The sequence below is a fragment of the Clupea harengus genome, chromosome 11 (assembly GCF_900700415.2).
Source record: "Clupea harengus chromosome 11, Ch_v2.0.2, whole genome shotgun sequence".
Classification (NCBI taxonomy): Eukaryota; Metazoa; Chordata; class Actinopteri; order Clupeiformes; family Clupeidae; genus Clupea; species Clupea harengus.
The window spans coordinates 20,964,961-20,989,960 of record NC_045162.1 but is presented as its reverse complement, the minus strand read 5'-3'; the positions used below and the strand labels follow the sequence as shown (position 1 = coordinate 20,989,960).

The window sequence follows — 25,000 nt, the reverse complement described above, 5'->3', positions numbered from 1 at the left end:
TATGTGTGTATGTGTTTTAAAATTAAGTGGGCTCTTTTCCTCTGTCTTCGGAGAGTTCAAAAGAGACTCTTCAAAGAAAGGAAATAAAGCACTTTTATCCACCGCTAAGACACATTTAAAAACAGCGGCACAGCCCGCACCTGCGCTTCAGAGACATGCAAACTACATCTCAAAGCCACCGTGGCACACTGGCACACAACACGTCAAAATGACGCATTTCATCTTATTGCATTCCATCGCACTTTTAAGTGCTTGAGACTCGGAAGAAACTTTGCGTCGCTTCAGATGACCGTAATCCCAGTGAGTTGGGTTTTAGACTTTCAGAGGAAAAGTACAAGCAGAAGACTCGCACCTGGGAACTACTGATCACCCGACCGCACAGTAAGAGTGTGTGTCACTGTTCTTGAACAAACAAACACACACACACGCACGCACACAAAATGAGTGTGTCTCTTAGAAAGAGAGAGGAGCTGAGAGAGTGAATGAGAGAGAAAAAGACAGAGAGAGAGAGAGAGAGAGAGAGAGAGAGAGAGAGAGAGAGAGAGAACTTTCTTGGGCCTTTTCTGAGAGCTCCCTTTTTCCTTTGTGATTGAGGCATGAGAATCGCCAAGACTTGGCTTTTTCCATTTAAAAAAGCTACAGTATTTTCAACAAAAGTAATTTAAGTTCTTTAGGTAAAGTCACACTCTGCGACCCATCAGGTTTAGATCCTGTGTCTCATGTCTCTCCATGAGTGGGAGTTTGGGAAGAGAGCCAAACCTCTCTCTGTGTCCCAGGCTGAGGGGCTTAAGGCATCTCCTTCATGTTGACAGATGAGACTCTCCAGAACACACACAAACACACACAAACTCTCGGTCAAGTGTCTAAAGGAGGGGAAAAAGACCTTCAGGCCAACATTTTCTCCACAGGTCACACACACAGGTCACACACACAGGTCACACACACACACACGTCACTCCGCACTGTAGTTCTCACATGGTCCTCAATGGCAAGTCCTGCATTATTATTATAATGTATTGTTATTCTGTAGGGTGACACAGTAAGTAAAGGCTCTGCATAATAATCAAGTGGTCATATGGAAAGAGACTGTTACTGCTGCCAGCACATCGGCACAGCACAACATACTGAATATGTCATCATCTCCTAGACTGTCAGATGGTATTACGTGTGCATGTATTTCACAAGGTGGAGGGGATTTCTTGTTGCCAGACACACACACACGCAGACACACACACACACGCAGAAACACACACACACGCAGACACACGCAGACACACACACACACACACAGAGATGGGGATGACTACTGAGGTCCTGTGCAGGACTGTTGCTGCATCCACAGAAAGGGAGGCAGTGAGGGTTGTGTATTTACTGGCTTGGCCTGGATCCACCCCTAATCACATTAGTTTCCCCTTAAATGCAACACAATCCTGTTGAGCTCCAATCAGTGGCTCAGTTTGTCAAATAACACAGAATACCCAAACCAGACATGGTTGCCCTTAATATGCCTGGTGTGTGTGTGTTGTTATGGGATATACTCGTGTGGTCTGCACTGTTCCCGTAAAGGAGACTGGCACACAGTATTGGGGTGAGCTCAGGCCGACGGCCGCTCAAAGGGCTTAGAAACAGGTAAGTTCTCTTCATTAAAAGGACACTTGGGATATAAAAACCATGATTTACATTTACCAGATAACATCAAGAATAGATAATGGAATTATTGTCTGGGTCAGTTAAGGTAGGGGTAGACTCAGAACAATGACTTGAAAAGTAATCAATATTTACTGCGAGGCTAGACATGATTTTATCACCACAGACAATCCATTTGTCATGTTCAGTATGAGAGAACAATTATGAGAAAAAAAAACAAATAAATCAAACCCAACTTACAACTGCACTCAGATCCAAGCAGCTAGCATCATACAAAACACTCAACTACATGCCTGCATGGCCCTTACAATGATACAGGTTGGGTAATGCTAATAGCACCTCTATTACGTTTTAGTCTATACATTTACAAGGGTTGGAAAAATGTCACCAATTCATTTCTGGCTGAAGCTCAACTGGTCTTGCATGGTTTGCACGGGAAGTGTGTTTTCAGTCCAGCAGTGTTTGGTTGCAAGTAAAGGGAATTTTTTGGGAGATTGTTCTGAGGGGACAAGAAACACTCTTTTAAGGCTATGCAAGGATATTAGGTGTTGTATTGCTTGTGCAGGGTGATAAACTTCATATATCCTAACTAACCCTAAACCACAGACATGCATTAATGCCCTGCATGCGCGCGCACACACACACACACACACACACACACACACACACACACACACACACAGTCTGGATTCAGAGGGAGCCACAGTCAAACCCTGGTCTGTATGGGTGGGAAAGATAAGGGTAAGCCTGTGTGTGTGTGTGCGTGCGTGAGTGTGTGCGTGCGCGCGCGTGCGTGTGTGTGTGTGAGTCAGTGTGTGTGTGTGTGTGTGTGTGAGTGCTGGGGGGACCTTCTGATGCAGATGAGGTTAAGTAATCAGAGCAGCCCCCATCCCTCAGATCCCGGTTTAAACTCCCTCTTTCAGAATGTAGAATTGGGATGACTGAGTGTGTGTGTGTGTGTGTGTGTGTGCTGTGGGGGTTTAAACCCCCTCAGCACTGAGGCCCTGAGCACAGAGAGAAGCGGGCCACAGAGGAGGAGGAGGAGGAGGAGGAGGAGGAGGAGGAGGAGGAGGAGGAGGAGAGAAAGGGGTGGAGGGAGTGGAAAAAAGTCTGGGATTTGAAATGAAGTCTGGATCCCTTAAAGGCATAAAGCAAATCCACAAAAGCACACCATACACAAACACGCGCACTCACACACACACACACACACACACACACACACACACACACACACACACACACACACACACACACACAGACACACACACACAGAGACAGACAGACACACACACACAGTCAGTCAGTGGCTCATCCAGGCCCTTCCTACTCTCTTGTGCCTCGGGCAGATAGAGGAGCTCCAGAGAATTACAGCTTATTAAAAACTGTGTGTGTGTGTCTGTGTGTGTGTGTGTGTGTGTGTGTGTGTGTGTGTGTGTGTGTGTGTGTGTGTGTGTGTGTGTGTGTGTGTGTGTGTGTGTGTGTGAGAGAGAGAGAGAGAGAGTGAGTGTGTGTGTGTGTGTGTGTGTGTGTGTGTGTGTGTGTGTGTGTGTGTGTGTGTGTGTGTGTGTGTGTGTGTGTGTGTGTGTGTGTGTGTGTGTGAGAGAGAGAGAGAGTGAGTGTGTGTGTGTGTGTGTGTGTGATATCTGAAAAGCAGTTCAGTTTCCTGCAAAACACAGGCCGCATCCATAAAGAGTGAAAAATATAAAGTATAAAACGAAGAACTGACATCTGAGATTGCCGTCCTGACATTTAGTGGTGCCCCACCACCAGTATAATCTTACTGTTCGTCACCCAGAATATGAGAAAATGTAATTCTGGAAATGTAATGATTTCTGTAGATCACTTGGGGAAGTGCTAGTAGAACCAGCAGCTGTCCAATGAGAGAGGCAGAACGTGTTCCACTACAGAGCTGAGGGTTCCACTGTGCTTTGAGCTGACTGTGATTGGACAGTATCAACAATAGTGTCTGCACAACCAGGAAGAGCGTTTTAGCCTTCATCGGAGGAACAATCATGTGCTTGAGGAATCACAGAGCATACCTTAATCAACAGGAAGGAGAAGGATGAATCCTCTGTGACTACAATACAATAGCAGCAACTGACTGTGGCACACACACACACACACACACACACACACACACACACACACACACACACACACACACACACACACACACACACACACACAGTGTGTGTGTTGTAAGCTGATGTCCTTGGGTCCTTGAAGAGTGCAGCGTGAACTCTCACCTCTGGGTGTGAAAATGTGCCCGGAAAAAAGAGCACTGACCTTCAGGCCAATGTACAAACATATAGTACAGACACACACACACACACACACACACACACACACGCGCCTCAGGTCTGCTCACTCACACTTGTCATGTCAACACATTTGCACAAGCTTTTCCACTAGACTGTCTATGTGTGCGTGTGCTTACAAATACTATTTGTGCATCACACACTCTAATCTGGCTGCCATCGGTGGGAGGGGAGAGGTTGGTGTGTGTGTGTGTGTGAGTGCATCTGTATGTGTGAGCGTATGGGGCCAGCTCAGGTAATCAGTGGAGAAGCAGGAGGGGGAGGAAGAGGGCTACATAACAGCTGCAATTTGCTTCAGATAATTTCACCCTCGGATTTTACACTGAGGAAAAAAAAACACTGGAAAAGAAAAGAACTAGCTAGCTCAGCAACATGTGGGGAGTCTCCTTGTCCTTTTCCTGTGTGTCCACTCTTTGGGACTAGACAGGCTGTGTGTCCACTCTTTGGGACTAGACAGGCTGTGTGTCCACTTCTAATTTCTACTAGTGCGGTTCCTGCTATTACTACTCCTACTACCACTGGAAGACACTGTTTTCACACAGACGCCGTGAATAGCACAAGCCATCCTAGGAAGCGGTGGGCGCCAAGGACCAAGCTTTGACGGACGCCCCGTCTCTGACACACTGCCACTCTCACCGAGTTGAGCTGTCAAAAGTTTCAGGATGGAACGTAGATGAAGTGGCTGTAGTGTGGTCCGCAACAACGGATGCTTGCAGTTAGGACACGGTTTAATATTACAGTTTCTACTGCTGCAGGTGTTATTACTGCCACTACTACCCTTACAATTACTGATCCCAGTACTACTACTACTACTATCACCACCAGAAGGACTTTTTCCCCTCCGCAGCTGTGGCTAATAGCACTGATACTCCAGCCTCTGCTCCAACAGCAGCTGCTGACACCGAGCTGCCTGCCTGCGTGAGGGGGCTAATTATCCAGTCTGAGGTCGCCTGGAATAAGGCCCTGGAAGATCTGAGCGAATAATGTGATAATTGGCCAGAGATGATGGGGAATACAGATATAGGGCATCGTTTTTAAAAGTGCTTATTTTTCCGCCCGCTCCCGCTCCCCTCCAGCTCCGGCTCCCTCTCCCGTGTGTGCCGGGGCCTCGGGTGAATAAGAACAGAGATGAATGAGGCGCATTAGCCTTCCCTGCTGCCGCGCCGCTTCAGACTGGGGCGGGAAAGTGGAGTTCTGGACACGGCCTGCACACTCAGGTGTGGACGGTGCAAAATGTCGTCATCAGCACGGTCCGTGCAGCACCAACATTTTGTGGACTTGTGGACGTTGACTGCGCTGGCACTGGTTTTAAAAGCGCTGGCTCCCGGTCAAGAGAAAACAAAAACCCATTTACACTATTTAGTCATTGAGCCGATTTATCCAAAGAGTACAGATGCACATTTTCAATTAGTATGTTTGCTCCCTGGGAATAAAACTACAGAAGACTCGCTGATAAAAATGAGTGCTGCAATGTTATTTTAAGATAGGTAGCTATCGCTATTTAGATAAGAGTAAACCGTTCTGAAGCGCCAGGGCCTTTGAAATAATATCTCTACATTGTGTGAATTTACGACAACATTGTGATTGAGCTTGTGCACTGAAAGACGCAAAAATAGTATACTAATAGTATACTAATAGTAAACCCCCATGCGCACGTCCAAAGCAGCATCTGCAGAACCATACTTGAGCTCTTACTGCTGCTGACGCTATGGTTACTGATACGGACGCTATGGTTACTGATACGGACGCTATGGTTACTGATACGGACGCTATGGTTACTGCTACGGACATTATGGCTACTGCTACGGACAGTACACACTACAGTTGTTACTACACTCTACAGTTACTGCTAGTTACTACAACACCATAACTACTGTGCATAACAACACCATAACAACCTAACCGAATACATCAAAAACAATCTGGCTGCTGCAGTAACGGTGACCCCCTCAGACTTACTACTTAATGGAAACAGCATTCAGAAAGCATTCACCACTGCACTGCCGTTTGACTGCATCTCATGCAGGGTCACTGCATCGGCCTAGCAGGCACTAATGAGCTAACTTGATACTTGACCGGAAACTCGTCATTCACTCTCTCCTCCCCAGGTGGGCCACATCTGATCTCATTCACAGCTGCTGCGACCACCCACCCTTAATGTCTTACCAGTCAACTAGCAGGCAGACGGAGTACATGCCTTACAGCCTAACAAAACCAACCTAGCGGCTAGTGGGCAGTCTCAGAGTCTTGTTTATAAAGTATACTAGTCTTTCAAATATTTCAAAGAACTTAAATTATGTAAAAAAGGCGAAATCAACTTTAATCTAAAAATAAAACTACACAGACAACTATAAAACTACCCAGAGTGTATTAAACTCTATTAAAGAGTGCATTTAACGCCAACATCAAGCTCATTTGCACATAAATACTGCATAAAATAGAACTACTATTTAAAATAGAAAGCACATTTGACTCTGAGAAAGATGGAAACACTAAAAATGGTAAAAAAAGGTAGTAGGCTTATGGGGTCACTGTTGGCTGTGTGTGTGCATGAAACACACACACACACCTGGAGACATGTTAATCCTGACTTTCACATAAAAGCTAGCACCGGGCTATGGTTGTTGTGGTGTGTGTGTGTGTGTGTGTGTGTGTGTGTGTGTGTGTGTGTGTGTGTGTGTGTGTGTGTGTGTGAAACACAGGTGTGCGTGCGTGCGTGCGTGCGTGCGTGCGTGCGTGCGTGGTGTCTATACCTATATTCCCGATCAGGCTCCAGTTAATTAACACGGCCCAGAAACACTAGGAGAAACACAGGAGATATGCCACCCTGGTGACGAGCAAAGGTTGCTTTTTGTTGTCAAGGTAGTTATAAATAATGGGTGGTTTCACTCTGGTAAAGGGGAGATCTCATCCTGAAATGAAAGTAATTAAACGGAACAAAAGAGCCTGATTGTTAATTGAAAGAGCATGCCTCTGTGTGCCAGGCCGATATGTTTGGGAGATGTATTTGTGGTGAGAATGCGTGTGCAGCCATTCGCCCCATACAAAGACAAGGAGCGTCAGAGACAAAAGAGAAGGATGGGGGGAAAAAAGAAAAGGGGGGGAGGAGGTTACCTAACTTGTATATGTACAATTTATTTTTATAGCGAGAGGATCTGGAAGCTGTTTCGATCTACGCTTTACTGAAATATTGGATGTAACTGTTGGTAAAAAGCAGATATGGGAAGTAGAAAAAAAAACTATAGGTATGGTACTTCAGCTGGTAGAGTTCATTTATCTTTACAAGTACCCATGTGAGACCTTTTGGGGGGCTATGCAAGAATAGCTGAGGCTGGACACGTGTGTGTGTGTGTGTGTGTGTGTGTGTGTGTCTGTCTAATGGTCACTGTACCACTTCCCCTTTGTGCATGTTTTTTGCATGTGATGTGAGTGTGTAGCTGTTCATTGGGCTGTTGTGTGTGTGTGTGTGTGTGTGTGTGTGTCTGGGGCGGGGGGGGGGCTCTGTGTGGTTTCCTCAATAGTCTTTTCAGTGTGATTGATGGCTCTTGTTCTCGGCCATCTGGCTGAGGGGAGATCACATTAATCACTAACCCACACTGTGAGGGGGCCCCATGCTTAATATGCATCTATGTACAACATCTCACACACACACACACGCGCACACACACACACGCACACGCACACGCACACGCACACGCACACGCACACACACACACACACACACACACACACACACACACACACACACACACTCCTTACTATACTCATGTGGAAAACAATGTTTGACATAAGGACCTCATTTAAACATGTGCCTGAACACAAACACAGCAATACTTTAACGCAATCGCAGTGTCGTTAACACATGCATGCACACACACACACATTGCCAGACGGAGCCTACTGGGCGCTTTTGGTCAAAAGAACTGGCCAACACATGTGTCCACACTCAGGTGTGTATGTCTGTGTGTGTGTGTGTGTGTGTGTGTGTGTGTGTGTGTGTGTGTGTGTGTGTGTGCGTGCGTGCGTGCGTGCGTGCCCCGTTCAGGAGATCAGGGCTCAAATAGGTTCAAGCGGTAGACCTGAATAATGAATGAAGAGTCATTTGATTGAGGAACCATGCGTACACACACACGCAGACACACTGACACACACACACACAGACACACAAACACACACAGACAGACACACACACACACAGACACACACACACAGACACACACACACAGACACAGACACACACACACAGACAGACACACACACACACACACACACACACAGACACAGACACACACACACAGCATGTGATTGTGATATGGTGATAACAGATAAGGGGATGTTGGAAGGGTGGGCATTAAAATTTAAACTGTGCTGGGATGGGGAGAAGGGGCCCCTGGCGAATCACTCCCGATTCATCTGTGTGTGTAGAGAGGTGTGGAAGTGTGTGAATGAGTGTCTGAGTTGCACGTGCGTGTGTTAGATGTGTGTGTGTGTGTGTGTGTGTGTGTGTGTTTGCGTAATTGCTTCATTCACTGTGATGCTCATTAGTTCTACTGGAGGAGTTGTGTGACGATTTCTTCCACACTGGTGTTCACACGTCTTGCCTTATTTATTCTTCCATCTCTTCCCCTCTGCCTCTCTCGCTTTAACTAACCTTTCTTTGTCCCTCCATCCTTTCAGCCGCCTGTCTCTCTCTGCATCTCATTCTCACTCATTTCCCTCCCTACTGATTTCTCACTGATCTGATCTCTCTCTGATTCTCTCTCTTCTTTCTCTTTCTTCTCTCTCTCTCTCTCTCCCTCTCTCCTGTGCCCCTGTTGGGTCAGAGCTCATATCCAAAGGGTCATCGGGGGTCATGTAGGGCATGACAGGGCAAATAAGCTGACTGAGTGATGAGTTTTAAATGGATGATCTGCCCAAATGTGTGTGTGTGCGAGAAATGGAGAGAGAGAGAGAGAGAGAGAGAGAGAGAGAGAGAGAGAGAGAGAGAGAGGGAGGGAGAGGGACAGAAAAGGTGACGCGGGGAAGAGTAGGAGGAAAAGATCAACAAGGACAGAAAAGAAGAAAAAAAAAAAAAAAAGAAAGAAAGAAGAAAAAGAGTGCGGGCGCCTTCTCCAGGCACGGCGCGAGGACTAGTAAATCACACACAGATGAGTCTCTCTCTGTTGCCAGGCAGACAAACCCACCTGCAGAACCAGGGGAAGAACTAGAGATCAAGAGAAAGGAAAGAAGTGAGGGAAGAAGGGAGGAGAGAAGAGGAGAAGCGGAGCTAATTAAACCATATTGAGAAGGAGAGAAGAAGGAATTTACTCCACACTACAAGAAACACACACACACACACACACACACACACACACACACACACACACACACACACAGAAGTGAGATATAAAAAGAGTGAGAGCCAAAACAGACACAGACCTCCTTGCCCAGTGATGGAGAGGAATGAGCCAAAATGTCAATAACTATGAGTGTATGAGATTGTGTGTGTGTGTGTGTGTGTGTGTGTGTGTGTGTGTGTGTGTGTGTCTGTCTATGTATGTGTGTGGAGGGAGCATAGGGAGAAGAAAGGAGAAGCAATATTGAGAGAGGCTGAGTGTGTTTGCATGAATGTGGAGTTTAATCACGCGTGTTAGAACCTCACTGGTTCCATTATCTTGTCAATAGAATACCCTTGCTCACACACACACAGGGGCACACACACATGCACACACACAGGGGCACACACACAGGGGCACACACACAGGGGCACACACACACACACACACATGCGCACACACACATGCACACACACAGGGGCACACACACAGGGGCACACACTGGTAGGCCAATTTAGCTCTTAAATGTGCTCATCCAGTCATAGCTCAAATCAGTGGACAATTAGATGAGGAGACATTTCCTAGTTTATGTAATTAGCATGGCAACAGAGAAGTGAGAACAGAAATGGAAATGATGAAAATTATGAAAACGTTCGGGCATCAGCGTTACATGTAAATGTGATGATGTATGTATTGATGTATGTATGTATGTATGTATGTATGTAAGGCTGGCTAGCTCCCAGCTAGCGAGGTCAATGTTTTCATGCTCCCCACCCCATGCAGATTGGGGGGCAGTGAATTACTATTTGTACACCCCTACCTCCCTTCCCAGTAGGAAACAAACAGTTTGGCCTAGGTGAGGAAGGCTAAAGGCTACCTGTAGCATTTATATAACCGATGAAAGATCCAGGCTACCATAGTGTCTCCATCAACATCAATTGATATCAATCTGAAACTGGATTTTAGCTAGTAAAAACACCTATTCTGACTGTGAAAGCCCATTGCTTTTCCTTGCTGTTTTTCCGCTACAGTAACTCACTAGCGCCTCTTGTGGTATTATGAGAAAGGACGGTGCGGCTGTAACTGGTGAGCATGCTAACTTTAGTAGATATCTGGATAACACAGTGCAAAGGGCTGTTGACAGTGTCTTTTTTTGCATGCCGTTTAGGTGGGTAGGTCACTAGTTTCAGGCCAAAACTGCTTTAAATAGTGAATGACAAGGAACACAGACACAGCACTCCAAGCTGATCCAACACATGTCTTTATCTCCGCTCGCTAGCAGATCACGCTGTTGGTTGGACGTGGGTGGAATCCGTGAGTTTTCTCCGGCTCAAGTAATTAGACATTTAGGCAATTAGACAAAAGAGAGAGAGAGAGAGGGAGGACAGAGATAGTGGCACTATGAAGACTACAGGATGTTAACAAGGTAGGTTATTTAGAAATAGCTCATAAAGACCAGTGAAGGCAGGATGTGTGTGTGTGTGTGTGTGTGTGTGTGTGTGTGTGTGTGTGTGTGTGTGTGCGTGCCTGCGCGTGCCTGCGCGTCTGTGTGTTAGTGTGTTAGTGTGTGTGTGTGTGTGTGTGTGTGTGAGTGAGTGAGTGAGTGTGAATGTGTGTGGTTTGTGAGGCAATCACCAGGCTGTTTACCACCATCTTTAGCAGACAGAACAGACTGTTTCAGCTCAAAGGGAAGGAAACACCCAGAGCAGCATCTGTCAGTTCTGACTGTTCGAGTAACAGAGACAGAAAGAGAGAGAGAGAGAGAGAGAGAGAGAGAGAGAGAAAGAAAGAAAGAAAGAAAGAAAGAAAGAAAGAGAGAGAGAGAGAGAGAGATAGACGAGAGAGATAGACGAGAGATTGCATAGTTGCATAGGGAAGGGACAGGGAGAGAGAGGGAGAGAGAGAGAGACAGAGAGAGAGAGAGAGACAAGGAGGGAGACTGCAAGAGAGACATATGACTATCAAGATTAGTGTGTACCCAGACATCATCTCTTCAAAATACCAGAGATGGACAGACACACAATTGTCTGCCGTTTACTGAGGGAAGGAGGCAGTAAACAAGCATGTGTGGACACAAGGACAGGACACTTCACTTCCTTTCACTGGTGTTGTGACGCAAAACAAATGACCATCAGAAGGGTATGTGTGTGTGTGTGTGTGTGTGTGTGTGTGTGTGTGTGTGTGTGTGTGTGTGTGTGTGTGTGTGTGTGTGTGTGTGTGTGTGTGTGTGTGTGTGTGTGTGTGTGTGTGTGTGTAGGGGTTATGCACAAACAAGACAGAGAGGGAGTGTATTTGAGACACACACAAAAACACACACATGCTGGCTCTCTTTTATGTTTCTTTTACGTGTGTTTACCAGTTGCTTCCCTTTTCCAGTGCAAGGGCCACCTCACATCCAAGCGAGCGTAAATCAGTGTGTCAGCACCTAAAAAAACCCTCTGGCTGCAATCGCTCTGTTATGCAACCTCAACCGCAATATTAATAATACTATTCCCTGTAACCACATACCAGCCTTTGTGTGTGTGTGTGTGTGTGTGTGTGTGTGTGTGTGTGTGTGTGTGTGTGTGTGTGTGTGTGTGTGTGTGTGTGTGTGTGTGTTTCTACTGCTTACTGAACAATGGGAGGATAATATTAATACATGAAGACAGACACACGATTAAACACTCTTCTAGATGATCATAACAAGTGTGTTTTGGTAAAGCATGTTCCTGATTGAGAGCTAGAGGTATGATACACCACATGCACATGTATTCATTTAAAAAGACACTCACAGCACACACGTTATTTTAACCAGCATGTGTGTTCTTAGGGAACGGAACCCCTGGCCTTGTCATTAGAACACGATTCTACTAGTTGCGCTGCCCTGTATACCTTCCACCCATCCCTGCTCTCAGTACACCCGATTAGCGTAACTCTAACGTAAACTTAACTGTAACGCTCTTGACTAGCTTGACGTCACGTGCGCTCAGCTAACCGAGAGTGCCAGTCGATGTGCGTGTGTGTCTGTTTCCCTTCCTGCCGAGCAACTACCACGGTCAGTGTGGAGAGAGTGAGAGTGTTCAAAATGATGGCCTCCTTATCATTGATATACGGTGGTTGTTCAACGACGCAGAAGCAGAACTGAGAACCGAGAACCGCTGAGCTTCAGGAACGCTCCTGGGGAACCGCACGGGACCAGCCTGTGAGAGAACGAGCTGGATGAGAGAGAGAGAGAGAGAGAGAGAGAGAGAGAGAGAGAGAGAGATGTGACCTTACCTTATGGTCGTACGGGTTGTAGGAGTGGAACAGCGCCGACAGCTCTTTGGTTCTCTGCTTCTTCTGTAGAGGGAAGGACAAGAAGAGGAGTGTGTGAGAGAGAGGACTGAAGGAGAACACACTCAAGACGAGTGACCCACCAGCACTCACAAACACAAACAAACAAACAAACACTTACAGGTGCACATTGTACTAGCTCTTCTACTCATAACCGCGAGAGACACAACAGATTCACAGGAACTCCTGCAACACTGCACACACTTTCAGCAGGCTCCCTGTCATAACAGACACACACACACACACACATTTGATTCATTTATTTGGAATGACCAATACTGATTACAACACCACAGCATCCAAATATTAATAAAGAGCCTATTATGTCTCACACAACAACACAAACACTGTGCAAGTATTAACAGCCAAGTGAATCAGTAGATGAATACATAGTCATATCAGGGGTAGAGATGGCAGCGCCTTCTCCATATATGCAGACTGCCTATGATTGCTGACACAGAGCAGTATTTGGCTATTTGCTTAGAGTTCTTCTTATTAAGTCCAGCAATTTGCAATCCTCTAACACAGAGTCTATGAACATGTCCAAGGCTACCATAAATGAGTACAACTAGTTTTGTACTATAACCACCTACTGTCAGAGCATGAGTTAATGGCTGATATTTTAACATTTTTTCAGAGAAACACAGGTCCATATACATGTCAAAGCAACAACCCACTTCCAGAATCACAATGGTTTTTAAAAGATCGTCAACAACAACAATGTCAGGAGTATTTGGAGAGTCTTTAAGAACACTTTCTAAGGAGTTGTCATTCAAGTGTGTGAACCAGTTCAATTGTACTTTTTGTTTGTGTGTATTGTGCTTTGTCCATATGCTTTGCGTAATTCGTTCGCTGTAATGTCAAACAATGCGATCGTGACGGGCAATGTATAGTCCTTTAAATGCGGGGCATCCGTTCATTATGTGCGCTGTTGATTCCAAATGTTTGTCGTTATGCAACAAGCAGAATGGGTCATGACGTTTTGGAAACCATGTAGAAAGATTGTATTGAGTGGGGAGTGCTTGCAGCCTAGCTTTGATGACAAATTTTAGAATGCCTGCGTTAACAGCTGGATTATGTAGCGCCGAATGTGACACTGCCGGGTCCGCGCACTGTAGGCATGCAAGTTTACCCTGGAGGCGCAGGTTTACCCAGTAATTGCGCTGTTGTGAGTAAAAGTGTTGTAGGATTTCACACACACACACACACACACACACACACACACACACACACACACACACACACACACACACAGCCTCCATACAACCCCTTGACCCAGTAACGCACCAGTTCTCCTGATGCTAACTCATGTCCAACTAAGAGGAGAAGGGGGAAACCCAGTGGGGAACAGATCCCCATCCTGACAGTGATGTTCATCATTTCATTATCAGTGGATATCCAAGCATTCATGTCGCCAGGAGAGGGAAGTGGAGAGAGAGGCCGTGGGTTTAAGATTAACACACACACACACACACACACACACACACACACACACACACACACACACACACACACACACACAGAGTGAAGGAAAGAAAGAAAGAAATATGGCCTTCTACACATAACCCTCCAACCCCCACATATATACACATCAAATCACATATCTTCATTCCAAGCCCGAAACGCGAGCAGAAATTTGATCAAAAAAGATGAAGCCACTTATGACCTTGGGACCGAGCCCCTCATCGCTCTCTCTCTCTCTCACACACACGCACCAACACACACACACATACTCCCCAGAGCAACCCGGTAAGGGAGAAGAATTATCTTGCTGAGGCAAATAACCCGCCACCACTGGATCACACCACACCACACCACACTTCCACTCTTTTCTAGAATCTTCCTCCATTTAAGAGAGGAGACTATCTGCCCTCTACAACCCCCCCCCCCCATCCAGTCCAAGGACGAGAGGACACGGAGCTCCGCGGGTCCACATTAGCGGCTAACAGGGCTGCATCGGTGGCTAAATCAGCCAAACGACAGGCTCATCAGTACAGAGCCCAGATCTGTAAGGTCTACCAGAGAGACGTGGACAGCTTCATCCATCTCACTCTCTCCCATACTCATCTCTGTCTCGTTCTCCCTCTCTTGCTCTCTGATGTAATATAACGGGTAATATAGAATATAATTGGTTTCTGTCTTTGACTGTGTTTGTGTGTGTGTGTGTGTGTGTGTGTGTGTGTTTAAAACATGTTGCCTTCTGTCTGGAATTCCCAATGTAGCACTCATCTGTCACCACTCAATGATGAAGGATTGCATCCTCTGTCACCCACGTACATGGCTTCGGGTTTCTCTCTCACACACACACACGCACGCACACACACACAATTGTGTATTTATCAGCACGGTTTTGCTTGTTACCTCTCTTAAACACACACACACACCTTGGGCCAAATGTAGGTTTTCATCAGAGTCATCAAGCACAATGTACGCACAACGTACACCCATTTTCTTCAAAGATCTTAAGGTCAGTCATCAGTGTAAAATCATGTCCACTCCCACAATGGTCCTTGCATGGGTCAGGACACACCTGAAATGGGGTCGGAGAAGCATGTATATCTTCCAGGTAACCCTCCCCGCGGAAGGAGCACCTGTGGATGAACTTGAACTTCTCTTGCAGCTCATCCTGCTGGTGTATTAGGGGAGTCAGCTGCCATGTGATAAATCAGTGACAACAATAAGAAAAGGGTGTGAATAAACGCCCGGAGAGACGAAGAAATACCGCTGTGACCAATGAATCTCACACACACAGACACACAGACACACACACAACTACACCAACGTTTTTCAAAAGGAAACACACAATCAATTGAAGGTTGCTGGTTGCTGAAGGTTACACATTCAGACTCCACCTGGGCCATTGTGTGTGTGTGTGTGTGTGTGTAGCGCTGGAGTTTTTCCTGGGTCCCTCTACTGTCTGTGCTAAACACATCCAAGCACAAACCCACAATCTGCCCAACCAATCATCTGTCATTTCCCTTCTCTTCATAACCCCTTTGCCTTGTGACCTCTCTCTCTCTCTCTCTCTCTCTCTCTCTCTCTCTCTCTCTCTCTCTCTCCATCCTCTCTCTCTCTTTCTCTCTCTGCGTGACAGACTGCCATCCATCACTCAAAGACCTGCATTAGCCCCTGAAGGAAAGCTAAAAGGTAAACGTCAGGTATTTAGCAGACGCTGTTATCCAAGGCGACTTACAGACAGCCTGCGGCGATTGGGAACCGCAGTGATGCTTGTCAACACACCACCACTTCCCCATGAAGAACTACACACAATAGGGTTCAGTACTCCAGCCGTTACATTCATTGTCAGGTTTCTGTATTCACATCGAGTTCTCGTGCGTAGTTTTGTTAGTTCAGCTTTTTATTACAGTTAGAGCCCTTGGTAGACAACAGGCTCAACAGGTGAACGTGTTTTTTTTGGAATAGAAAGCACTAATGAATACCAATGTCACCAAGTTGTAAAACATCAGCATAACTGTCTCATTTTGCGAGGCATACTCTAGGTCGTTTTTCTACATTGATGCATTTTACTATTAACTCATTTCATGGTTAAGTCGGTTATGCTTACTAAAGATGACCAGGATTCACCAAATTAACCAAAAATCAGTCGCTATATCTGAATACAGTATGACGCCACTTTGGTGACGGCGCTTTCTATCATGGGTTACTGCGGTAACAACGGTAAAAAGTAGCTGGCGTCATCAATACTTCACCACAGCATAAGGTAAGTCATCTCCATATCATTCATTTTATGCTTTTCGCCAAGCGCTCTACTAATATACCCCCCCCTCCCCTTTATTTTCTAAGGCAAGAAGTCAAATGATGTTCTCGTACAACCCCTAATGCAAACACACACACACACACATGTTTAGGCAAAGTGCACCTAATGCCATAGCAACTCCATAAACGTCTTCACAAACAAAGGCAGCACACCACCTTGATGGATGTGTGTGTAAGCCCTAGCTTATACTGGACAGAGAACAATTTCTGTTTAAACAATGGGTTTTGCATTTGTTGGCTGGCTGACTGACTGACTGACTGACACACAGACACACCAGTGTTCTTCAGTGGTGACGAGATTAGGAGTTTAAAAACTAGGGCAGCGTTTTGTAAAGGCCCACACACTCACATCATGTGGCAAACTGCCACAGACCCGGCACAGAAAGCACACACACACACACACACACACACGTTACAGTGCAGCAACCAGCGGGTTCCGGCCTGTAACACACACTACCATTTAAACCCAACATCCCACACAGCGTCCCATGACATGACCCATTTCCAGGATCTCGATGACTAGTTCACCTCCTGCGCGTCTCCCTCTGTGGCTGGAGCTCCACGCAGGAGTTTACAGTGGACCCACAGCAGGCCCTCTGTGCAGATCAAGGACACTGATACCACCCAACCAGTCAGGTGATGGCCAGCTCCATCTCTCCCACCTGCTCTCTGTTCTCTCACTCTACCTCTCTACCTCTCTTTCCTACTGTTCTCTACCCTTCCCTCCCTCAGGGCCCTCTATCCATCACTCTACACCTCTTTTTCCCTCTTTTCTGTGTTCTATCTCTGTCTAACTCTCCAGTCCCACCTCTCGCCCTCTCCTTGTGACCCATCGCCCCTCTCTTCTGGAGACTGCTTTCCATCACTGTCTTCAGTGCCTCCTGTACCTCTCCTTCTTTCTGCTCCCTCTCCATTTACCACTCGCCCTCACCTTTTCAATCCTTCCATTATCCCTCTAAGCTACCTCTTCTCCCTCCCTCTCTCTCTCTCTCTCTCTCCTTCCCCATTCCTTCTCTGTCTCGGTCACTCCTTCTGTCTCTCTCTCTCTCCCCCCCCCCCCCCCTCTCAAGGGCCTGTTGTGGCTTGCAGAAGGTCAGTTGGTGCAGCTCAGTCTATAGAGAGGGAGGAGAAGTGGAGAAGCTTTGCCTCTGGGGCAGACCTTTTCACCAGCTGCAACCAGACAGGTCTGACGAGAGCAGCCCAACGATGACATGTTTACAGCCTTTAAAAGACACCACAATGAACAGTACGCACGCACACACACACACACACAGATGAGACTTTATCTCTAACACACAAGCCAACTAAGTCGACTCGACTCCAAGAACTTACCATAGACAGTGCAAACACACGCAAACACGCTCACACACACACACTTTGACATGGGACAATTATGTACAGCACACTGCCAACACACACACACACACACACACACACACACACACACACAGCAGAGGCATGTGGTCAATCAGAGGCCAAGGTTGCAAAGTTAAGTTACAGAGTGCTGTGATGACAGTTAGGAGGAGAAGAAACAGCTGAGGGAAAAGGAGCTGTAGAAAACACACACACACACACACACACACACACACACACACACACACACACAGAGAAGATTGGCCTCTCAGATCTCAGTTTGTGTTCGTGTATGAGTTCAGTATCATCAACTTCAGAGGAAGTGGTGCCTGGTGTGTGTGAGGGATATGGATGTGTGAGTGATATGGGTGTGTGTGTGTGTGTGTGTGTATGATATGTGTGTGTGTGTGTGTATGTGAGGGAAATGGGAGTATGTGCGTGTGTGAAGGATATCATGAGATATCATCTCTCATCTTTTTCAGGTGTGTATTCCCATTTGCCTTAGAATGTGACCTCAATCTGACCCCAACGTGAAGTGTAAACTGCCCTGAAATGAGTGCATGCATAAAAGCACATGAACAAATCCTCAGCTTAGAGCACCTCCCAAAGGTGGAGAACGCAGGGGGTCACTGCGTAGCTGTGCAAGTTATGTTTTATGTGGGCGCAAGCAAAGGCTCAAACTCCTTATGAAGTGGGGACAAATGTGAGTGGCTTTAACCGCTGCCTTAGCCTCTGTGGCTTGAGTTTCATCTCTCTCCGTAGACAAGGGTACATGGCTACGCATGATTATGATGAAACCAAACTTAGCTTCGGCTGCTTCGGCTGAGAGAGAGAGAGAGAGAGAGAGAGAGAGAGAGATATATATATATATATGTATGAGATAAGTGTAATATATAATTATATGTAATATATACACACACACACAATTTACCACATAAGAATGAGGCTCAGTTCAGAAGTGAGAAGATGTGGTTCCACGCAATTTTTTACTGTTCAGACTGTCGCCAAAAGATCTGATCTGTGCCACATGTAGGGAAAGAATCGGATTATTCCAGCAGTCTGAACACAGCCTCAGATGCTCACTGGCACTCATCTCTCTCTCCCCCCCCCCGCCCCCCAACCCTGTGTGCAGTGCCAGTGTGCCAGCCCTGGGGGGGGGGGGGGGGGCTGGGTTAATTTCCCTGGGTGAGAGGCACGCCGAGGTGGAGGGCTGTGGACATGAACACCTGTCCAGCCAGGCCTCTTCACAGCAGGCTCATTTATCTCTGCTAACGCACCAGACCATGAGGACGCATTACATAGGCCTCAGAAGGACACACACACACACACACACACACACACACAAACAACCACTTAGCCTTCGCATTACAAAGACCTGCTCCTCTCTCTTTACCTTCTCCCTGTATGACTGAATCTCAAACATGCTTTTGTCTCTCTTTCGTTCTGACACCTACACACACACACCCACACCCACACCCACACCCACACACACGCACACGCACTCCAGGACCTTGTCTGTTAGTCTTCCTCTCTCCTGCCCAATCTCTCTTTTTCCAACCCCCTTTGTACATTTTTCTTAACCTTAATCTTGCGAATAGACATTCTATTTCTCAACCCTTTTTATTCACTCTTTCTTTCCCTCTGTCTGCTCCGTCTCTCCCTCCCTCCCTCCTTCCTCTTTTCCAATCACTATCCCTTCATACCTGCTGGGGCCATTCTCCCCATTTGGCTCAGCCAAGGCAATCCATTCATTCGTCCTCTCTTTCATTTCTTTCTATCATTTCTTTCATCCTCCTCTCTCTCTCTCTCTCCTCTCTCTCCTCTCTCTCCACGCATCGATCCATCCCCGCGGAGTGAGCATAACACAGACGCGTGGCTCGGCTGGTCTCCGTGGCAGCCGCATTGTTTCCGTGGCAGCAGTGCTGGGATGTGCGAGCCTGCTGAGAGACCAGGAGCAGCGCTGCAACTTCTGCTCTTTATTAAAAGGAGGCAGACACACACACACACACACACACACAGGTGTCCAGTGTTTCCTACCTATCAGCCACTGCTTTCTGAGAGGCAGGCTGACGGATGATGCTGTTTCTCTGCAGCTGGTGTGCCATGCACAAGCACACACACACACATACACACACCTGTCCGGCCGCCTCTGGGAAAACAACAGCACAGCAGGCTGTGTGTGTGTGTGTGTGTGTGTGTGCTCCCAGGGAGCAGTCATACAATGCACAAGCACCCCCGCCCCCCCAAAGCCTAAATATTGCTTCCATTTGTGTTTTAGTGTAACTAAGCCGATAGGGCTGGTCAGAGTGCCACGACCAGGAACCCCTTCGCTACTGGGAGCTAATCCTTCAGCTCTACAGAAGGCAATCAAGGTTCACGAGAGCCTCCCTAAAGGAATCCCTAAGGCACTGACCTTAAACAGTGTGATCCTTAGCAGTGACACAAACGTCATATGCTTATCTCTGACAGACAGAAAGAGAAAGAAGGGAGATTGAAAACAGATTTCAAATGTAACTTTCACTGGTGAAGAAATCCCCCCCCCCCCCCCCCCCCAACAACAGCCTCATGGGTTCTGGCAGCCTCTCTGACGGACTTATCAGCGGGGAGAGGCTGAAACATTGATGGCCTTCTCACGTCTCCTCAGATCCACCACGGCCACATCCCTGGGAAAAGCAACCTGGAATTGCTGCCGAGAAGCGCAGGAGAGGAGAGAGAGAGAGAGAGAGAGAGAGGAAAGGGAATTGGAGATGAGTGGAGAGGCCTTGAACACACACCAGTGCCTTTGATGGTGGATCTTCAAGGATCCTGGAAGAAGGAAGGCGGCAGATGATCTACTTCAGACCAAGCACAGATCCACGAGACAAGGTGCTCAAACGCAGGGCTTTCTGGAGGAGACTGGCTCAAAGATCCAACAGGAGAGGAGAGGAGAGGAGAGGAGAGGAGAGAAGAGCAGACACGCAATCCAAAGGCCTCAAGTCCATAAGAAGTTTTCACTACGACCTTCAAGGGAGTTACAAACCAAGGCCTCTTCTGACCCAACTTTAAACTTTTAAATGAATCAAAACAAACATGAACAATAACCTTCATGACAGCTAGATGCCATGGTGGAGAGCGAAACCAAACCAAACACACACACATACACACACACTCACTCACCTTATCTTCTACCACGTGGAAAGCTGGTCTCATGGTCTCAAAGCCAGCGGCAGCAAAACCACTACACTTGAACTGTATGTGGGTGACTTGCACACAATTGTAATTGTATACACACACACACACACGTGCAAAATGAAAGAATGTAAATATAAATGAATGTATGCGACGTATTCAAGCTTCCCAGCTAACTACCACTGATCGTCTGAACGCAGGGGGGACACTATGAATCTGAGGCTGATCTGGGCCACATGCGTTCCTGAGTCAGACACTGCCTTGGGGACGGGCGAATCTGTGTGTAGGGTCATCTCCGGCAGCAGCAGCTGTGGAGACTAATGAAGAAGAATGGCCATTGAGGACACACTCACGCTTCCACCTCTGGAGTTCGTTAGCTGCAGGCCAGCCAGATAAACAATGGCCCTTCTCGTTATTCCCACAGCGCTGGGCATTTTTCATGTTGCCGTCGCCGCCGCAGCGGTTTCGCTAACAGCTGGAAAGGGATGACGGGACGGGACGGGACGGGCAAAACACAGCGAGAGGGAATAACACACCAGAGAGACGGATTGAGACTGGAAAACAAAGCGTCTCACACACATTTGATGTGAGAATGCATGAAACCGCACAGGGGAAATATAAATCACATCGCAATACAATCAAATCACAAAAAATGTTTTAAATATATATTTATAGACAGAAATAAAGCCAGCTAGAAATATACATATGTATAGATGAGAATTTCAATCACCTATTTCTCAGCCCCGGACGTGAGTGTGTGCCAGGGAGATTGCGAGTGAGTGTGTTCACTGTACTTGACAGAGTAAGTGTGCACTAATCATCGTGAATAGAAGCCAAAATTGTGCTTGTCTCTTCAGGTACAAATCCAGGCAGACTGTTTTCAAGGCCATTTGCGGAGGACGTTTTTGACATAATTGGAGCGTTTCTCCTCACATCTCCTGACAGGCGCCGTTTCGTGTCTTGATCACAGATCGAGCCACGCACGCTTTACACTCAGAGGGGGAGTTTTGCTTCGGAGAAGTCAAAATAACCTTCACGATAATTACAGCTTGACAACAGTGGAAAGAGGTTGTGGCGGGTCACTTTCCTCTCCACTATGCAGTGTGGTGCTTGACCTCGGCATGACTGATGGCTGTGATGTCTAACATGAGCCTTTGCACGGTTTCAGCAAACACAATGGATTCTTTCTCTACACACACACACACAACCTGTCTCAGCACATCACTCGTCACACACTTTTGCATACGCACATTTCAGGCAGTCTGCCGTGCTGGTTTCACCAGAGTTGCCTACACACACACACACACACACACACACACACACACACACACACACACACACACACACACACACACAGTCACTCAAGAAATATGCGCACACACACAAACCCCACCCACAACTCCCCTGCGAGTCCTTATCAAGCCTTACTTACTACATCCCGAGGATGAGTCACGTTAGGTGGGGGTGCATGATGTACCACGACTCATACCTCCTCAGAGGGTCGTTCACAACCTCATAGTGAGACCAGAGGCCTGTGTGTGTGTTGGGCAGGTGACGGATCGGATCAGATCTGATCTGATTCTTGGTTAGAACAGAGCCAAATTGAGATGTTTTTTTCCCCAGCTGAAAGTGTCCCATAATAGAAAGAACCAGCCCAGCAGGTGAGATGGTAGCAGGGAGGACCTACTACACCATATTAGACTACAAGACTGCTACACTCAAATACTCACACTCAAATGGAGATTAAAGACAGGCATTACTAATATGACTGTATTTCGATGGCGAACACTGAGCAGTTACACTACTGACCACAAGAGAGAGAAGACTGCTACATTTAACATCTTAGAAGTGCTTGTTCTACATGTGCACTAAATAACCTGGCGGTTCCCTAGATCCAAAGCCTCTACTTCGGACTGATGATTCACTGGAAAACTGATAATACTAACTCTTTTCTTATCCCTTCGTTCGACGACCACACATCCACGGAGATCATCTTCTAGCAGCATGTAGGTGTTCTTCGGGGACTTACCACGTTTGCTGGGACCTGCTCCATCTTGGCAGCGGGCGTTCCCGGCCGTGGGTAGAACTGATTGATGAAGAGGCTCGGGAAGCGGTACTTCTGCACCAGATCCAGCGTCTCCTGGAAGTCTGCCTCGGTCTCGCCGGGGAAACCGCAGATGATATCTGTGGCGATGGTGATGCCAGGAACCCTGGAGGTGAGAGACGAAAGAAGAGGAGAAAGAGGAAGAACAGATATAAGTAGCGTATTTAAATAGAATTTAAAAAATCTAAATGAGGCAGCAAATTGATACATACAGTAGCCTTTGGTGTGTGTGTGTGTGTGTGTGTGTGTGTGTGTGTGTGTGTGTTTGACAGATAATGGGGAGCAGTGATCTTTAGATCATCATGTCAGTATTAGAGGGTGGGCTCCCCAGTGGTTCAGAGAAAAATGTAGAAATGATGGGCGTTTGGGCGTAAAAAGACGAATGCCTGTCAGGTTTGGGTCCGGCTCGAGTACAACTCTCTCGGACTTGGGTCGGGTTGACAGACAGACCCCAGCCGCACTCTGGTCAGCATACACAAATGAGGACCATTACCTCTTTCACCTTCTTATTAGCAGCCTGATCATTATTGGCTATTGATTATTGGCTCCTAAAAGACTGAATGAGAGCCAATGCAAGGGCCATTGATCCTTGAAAATGCATTGATCCGATCCACACATATTCATTCATTATTGATCTGCTGGCAAGGGGAAGTAAAGATCTAAAGAAGGAACTCTTTTCCATGGGTCCTAGAACACATTTTTTTGTATTTTAGAACTTTTCTTTTCATCGGTTTTCAGGATCAGCTTATTTGCTGTTTGTTGAACTGACCGACACAGAAATCTGGCCTTAGGGGATACGATGAGTCTTTGAACTCCAGGCTGGGCTGCTGTGCATTAACATAAAACTAATTCAATTGTTTTCACTGCATGTCTTAAATAATGCTGTGCGCGTTTAGCTGTATCTAAACCAACTCAGAGTACAAGAAAGGTCTGTTTACTGGGAGTTAAAGCCCATGACCTTGGTGTTGCAAACACGTTGCTCAACTTGCTGGAACACTGGATGCAGGGCTGGCTCTGTGCTGTTTTCATCAGAGTCTGCCTACAAAGACAAACTCTTCTCTCGCTCCTATTCACCTTCCATCCACTCCCAGCCTCTCTGTGTCCCCCACTCCTATTTGTCTGTCTGTCTTTCTGCCCGTCTGTATGTGTGTGTGTGTGTGTCTGTCTGTCTCACTCCTTCTTTGACTCTCCTCCTGCCTTGCACACTTTCCTCCATCTCTCTCTCCCTCTCTCTCTCTCTCCTACATATATCCATCTTCCCCTAGAGCGGACATTGCTTCACTGCAGATATTTATCTTGCGTTATTGACAAACCCCGGCATAATGTGCATGTTTAATCACGTTTGGACTGCACTGCCACGGCAACCGATAACCTCTGACCTATTGACAAGCTTCCTCAGTTTCCACACATTAATATTCACAGTGGCCACAGGCACTTATAAATCCTTGACCTTTAAACACAAACACACATACACACAAAGTGAAAGCCTGCCAGAAGACTTCTACAATAAAGCCTTAAATGTGTAAAAGTGTGTGTTTAAGTGGCACGTATTTGCTTGCTAAAGAGTTACAGTTTTTAGTTTTGGCAGCTTCCCCAGTGCCATATTTCGCAATGGTGATACAGCATTATAACGCTAGCCTCTATTGGGAAATCTAAAAACGGACATTTGGGCAAAAACAACAACAAAAAAAAACCACATAAGAACAAAACGTACACACAGTGGCTAATCAAAGAAAGAATAAGCCTACGGAGGACGACTGCTGCCATCACAGCTGCTTGTTCTTCAAAACAACATGAAATTCAGCACGAGAACAACATCAGTGCATGAATTCTGGAGCGCTGGGAGAGAAACACAGTGAAAGGCACTCCCCATCTTTTCAAAGGCTGAACAACGGGCCCGTGCACAAGGCCACTCGTCTGAAAGGGCTGTGCAGACCTCCGGAGAAAGCTGGAGGATGTGCAATATACGGCAGATGGAGGACCAAACCCCACTGTCACGTGTATTA

The 25,000-nt window shown here is 46.8% G+C and overlaps 1 protein-coding gene across 1 annotated transcript in view; it reads right to left on the bottom strand.

The window, feature by feature from the left end:
- The window catches only part of cdkal1 (CDK5 regulatory subunit associated protein 1-like 1), a 241,882-nt gene that overhangs the window by 34,106 nt on the left and 182,776 nt on the right, over nt 1–25,000 (bottom strand). Inside the window, exons 11-12 of the mRNA XM_031576182.2 lie at nt 22,920–23,100; nt 12,536–12,598 (exon numbers count right to left, since the gene is read on the bottom strand). Coding sequence (XP_031432042.1) covers nt 12,536–12,598; nt 22,920–23,100 — 244 coding nt within the window. The remainder of the gene's footprint in view (nt 1–12,535; nt 12,599–22,919; nt 23,101–25,000) is intronic.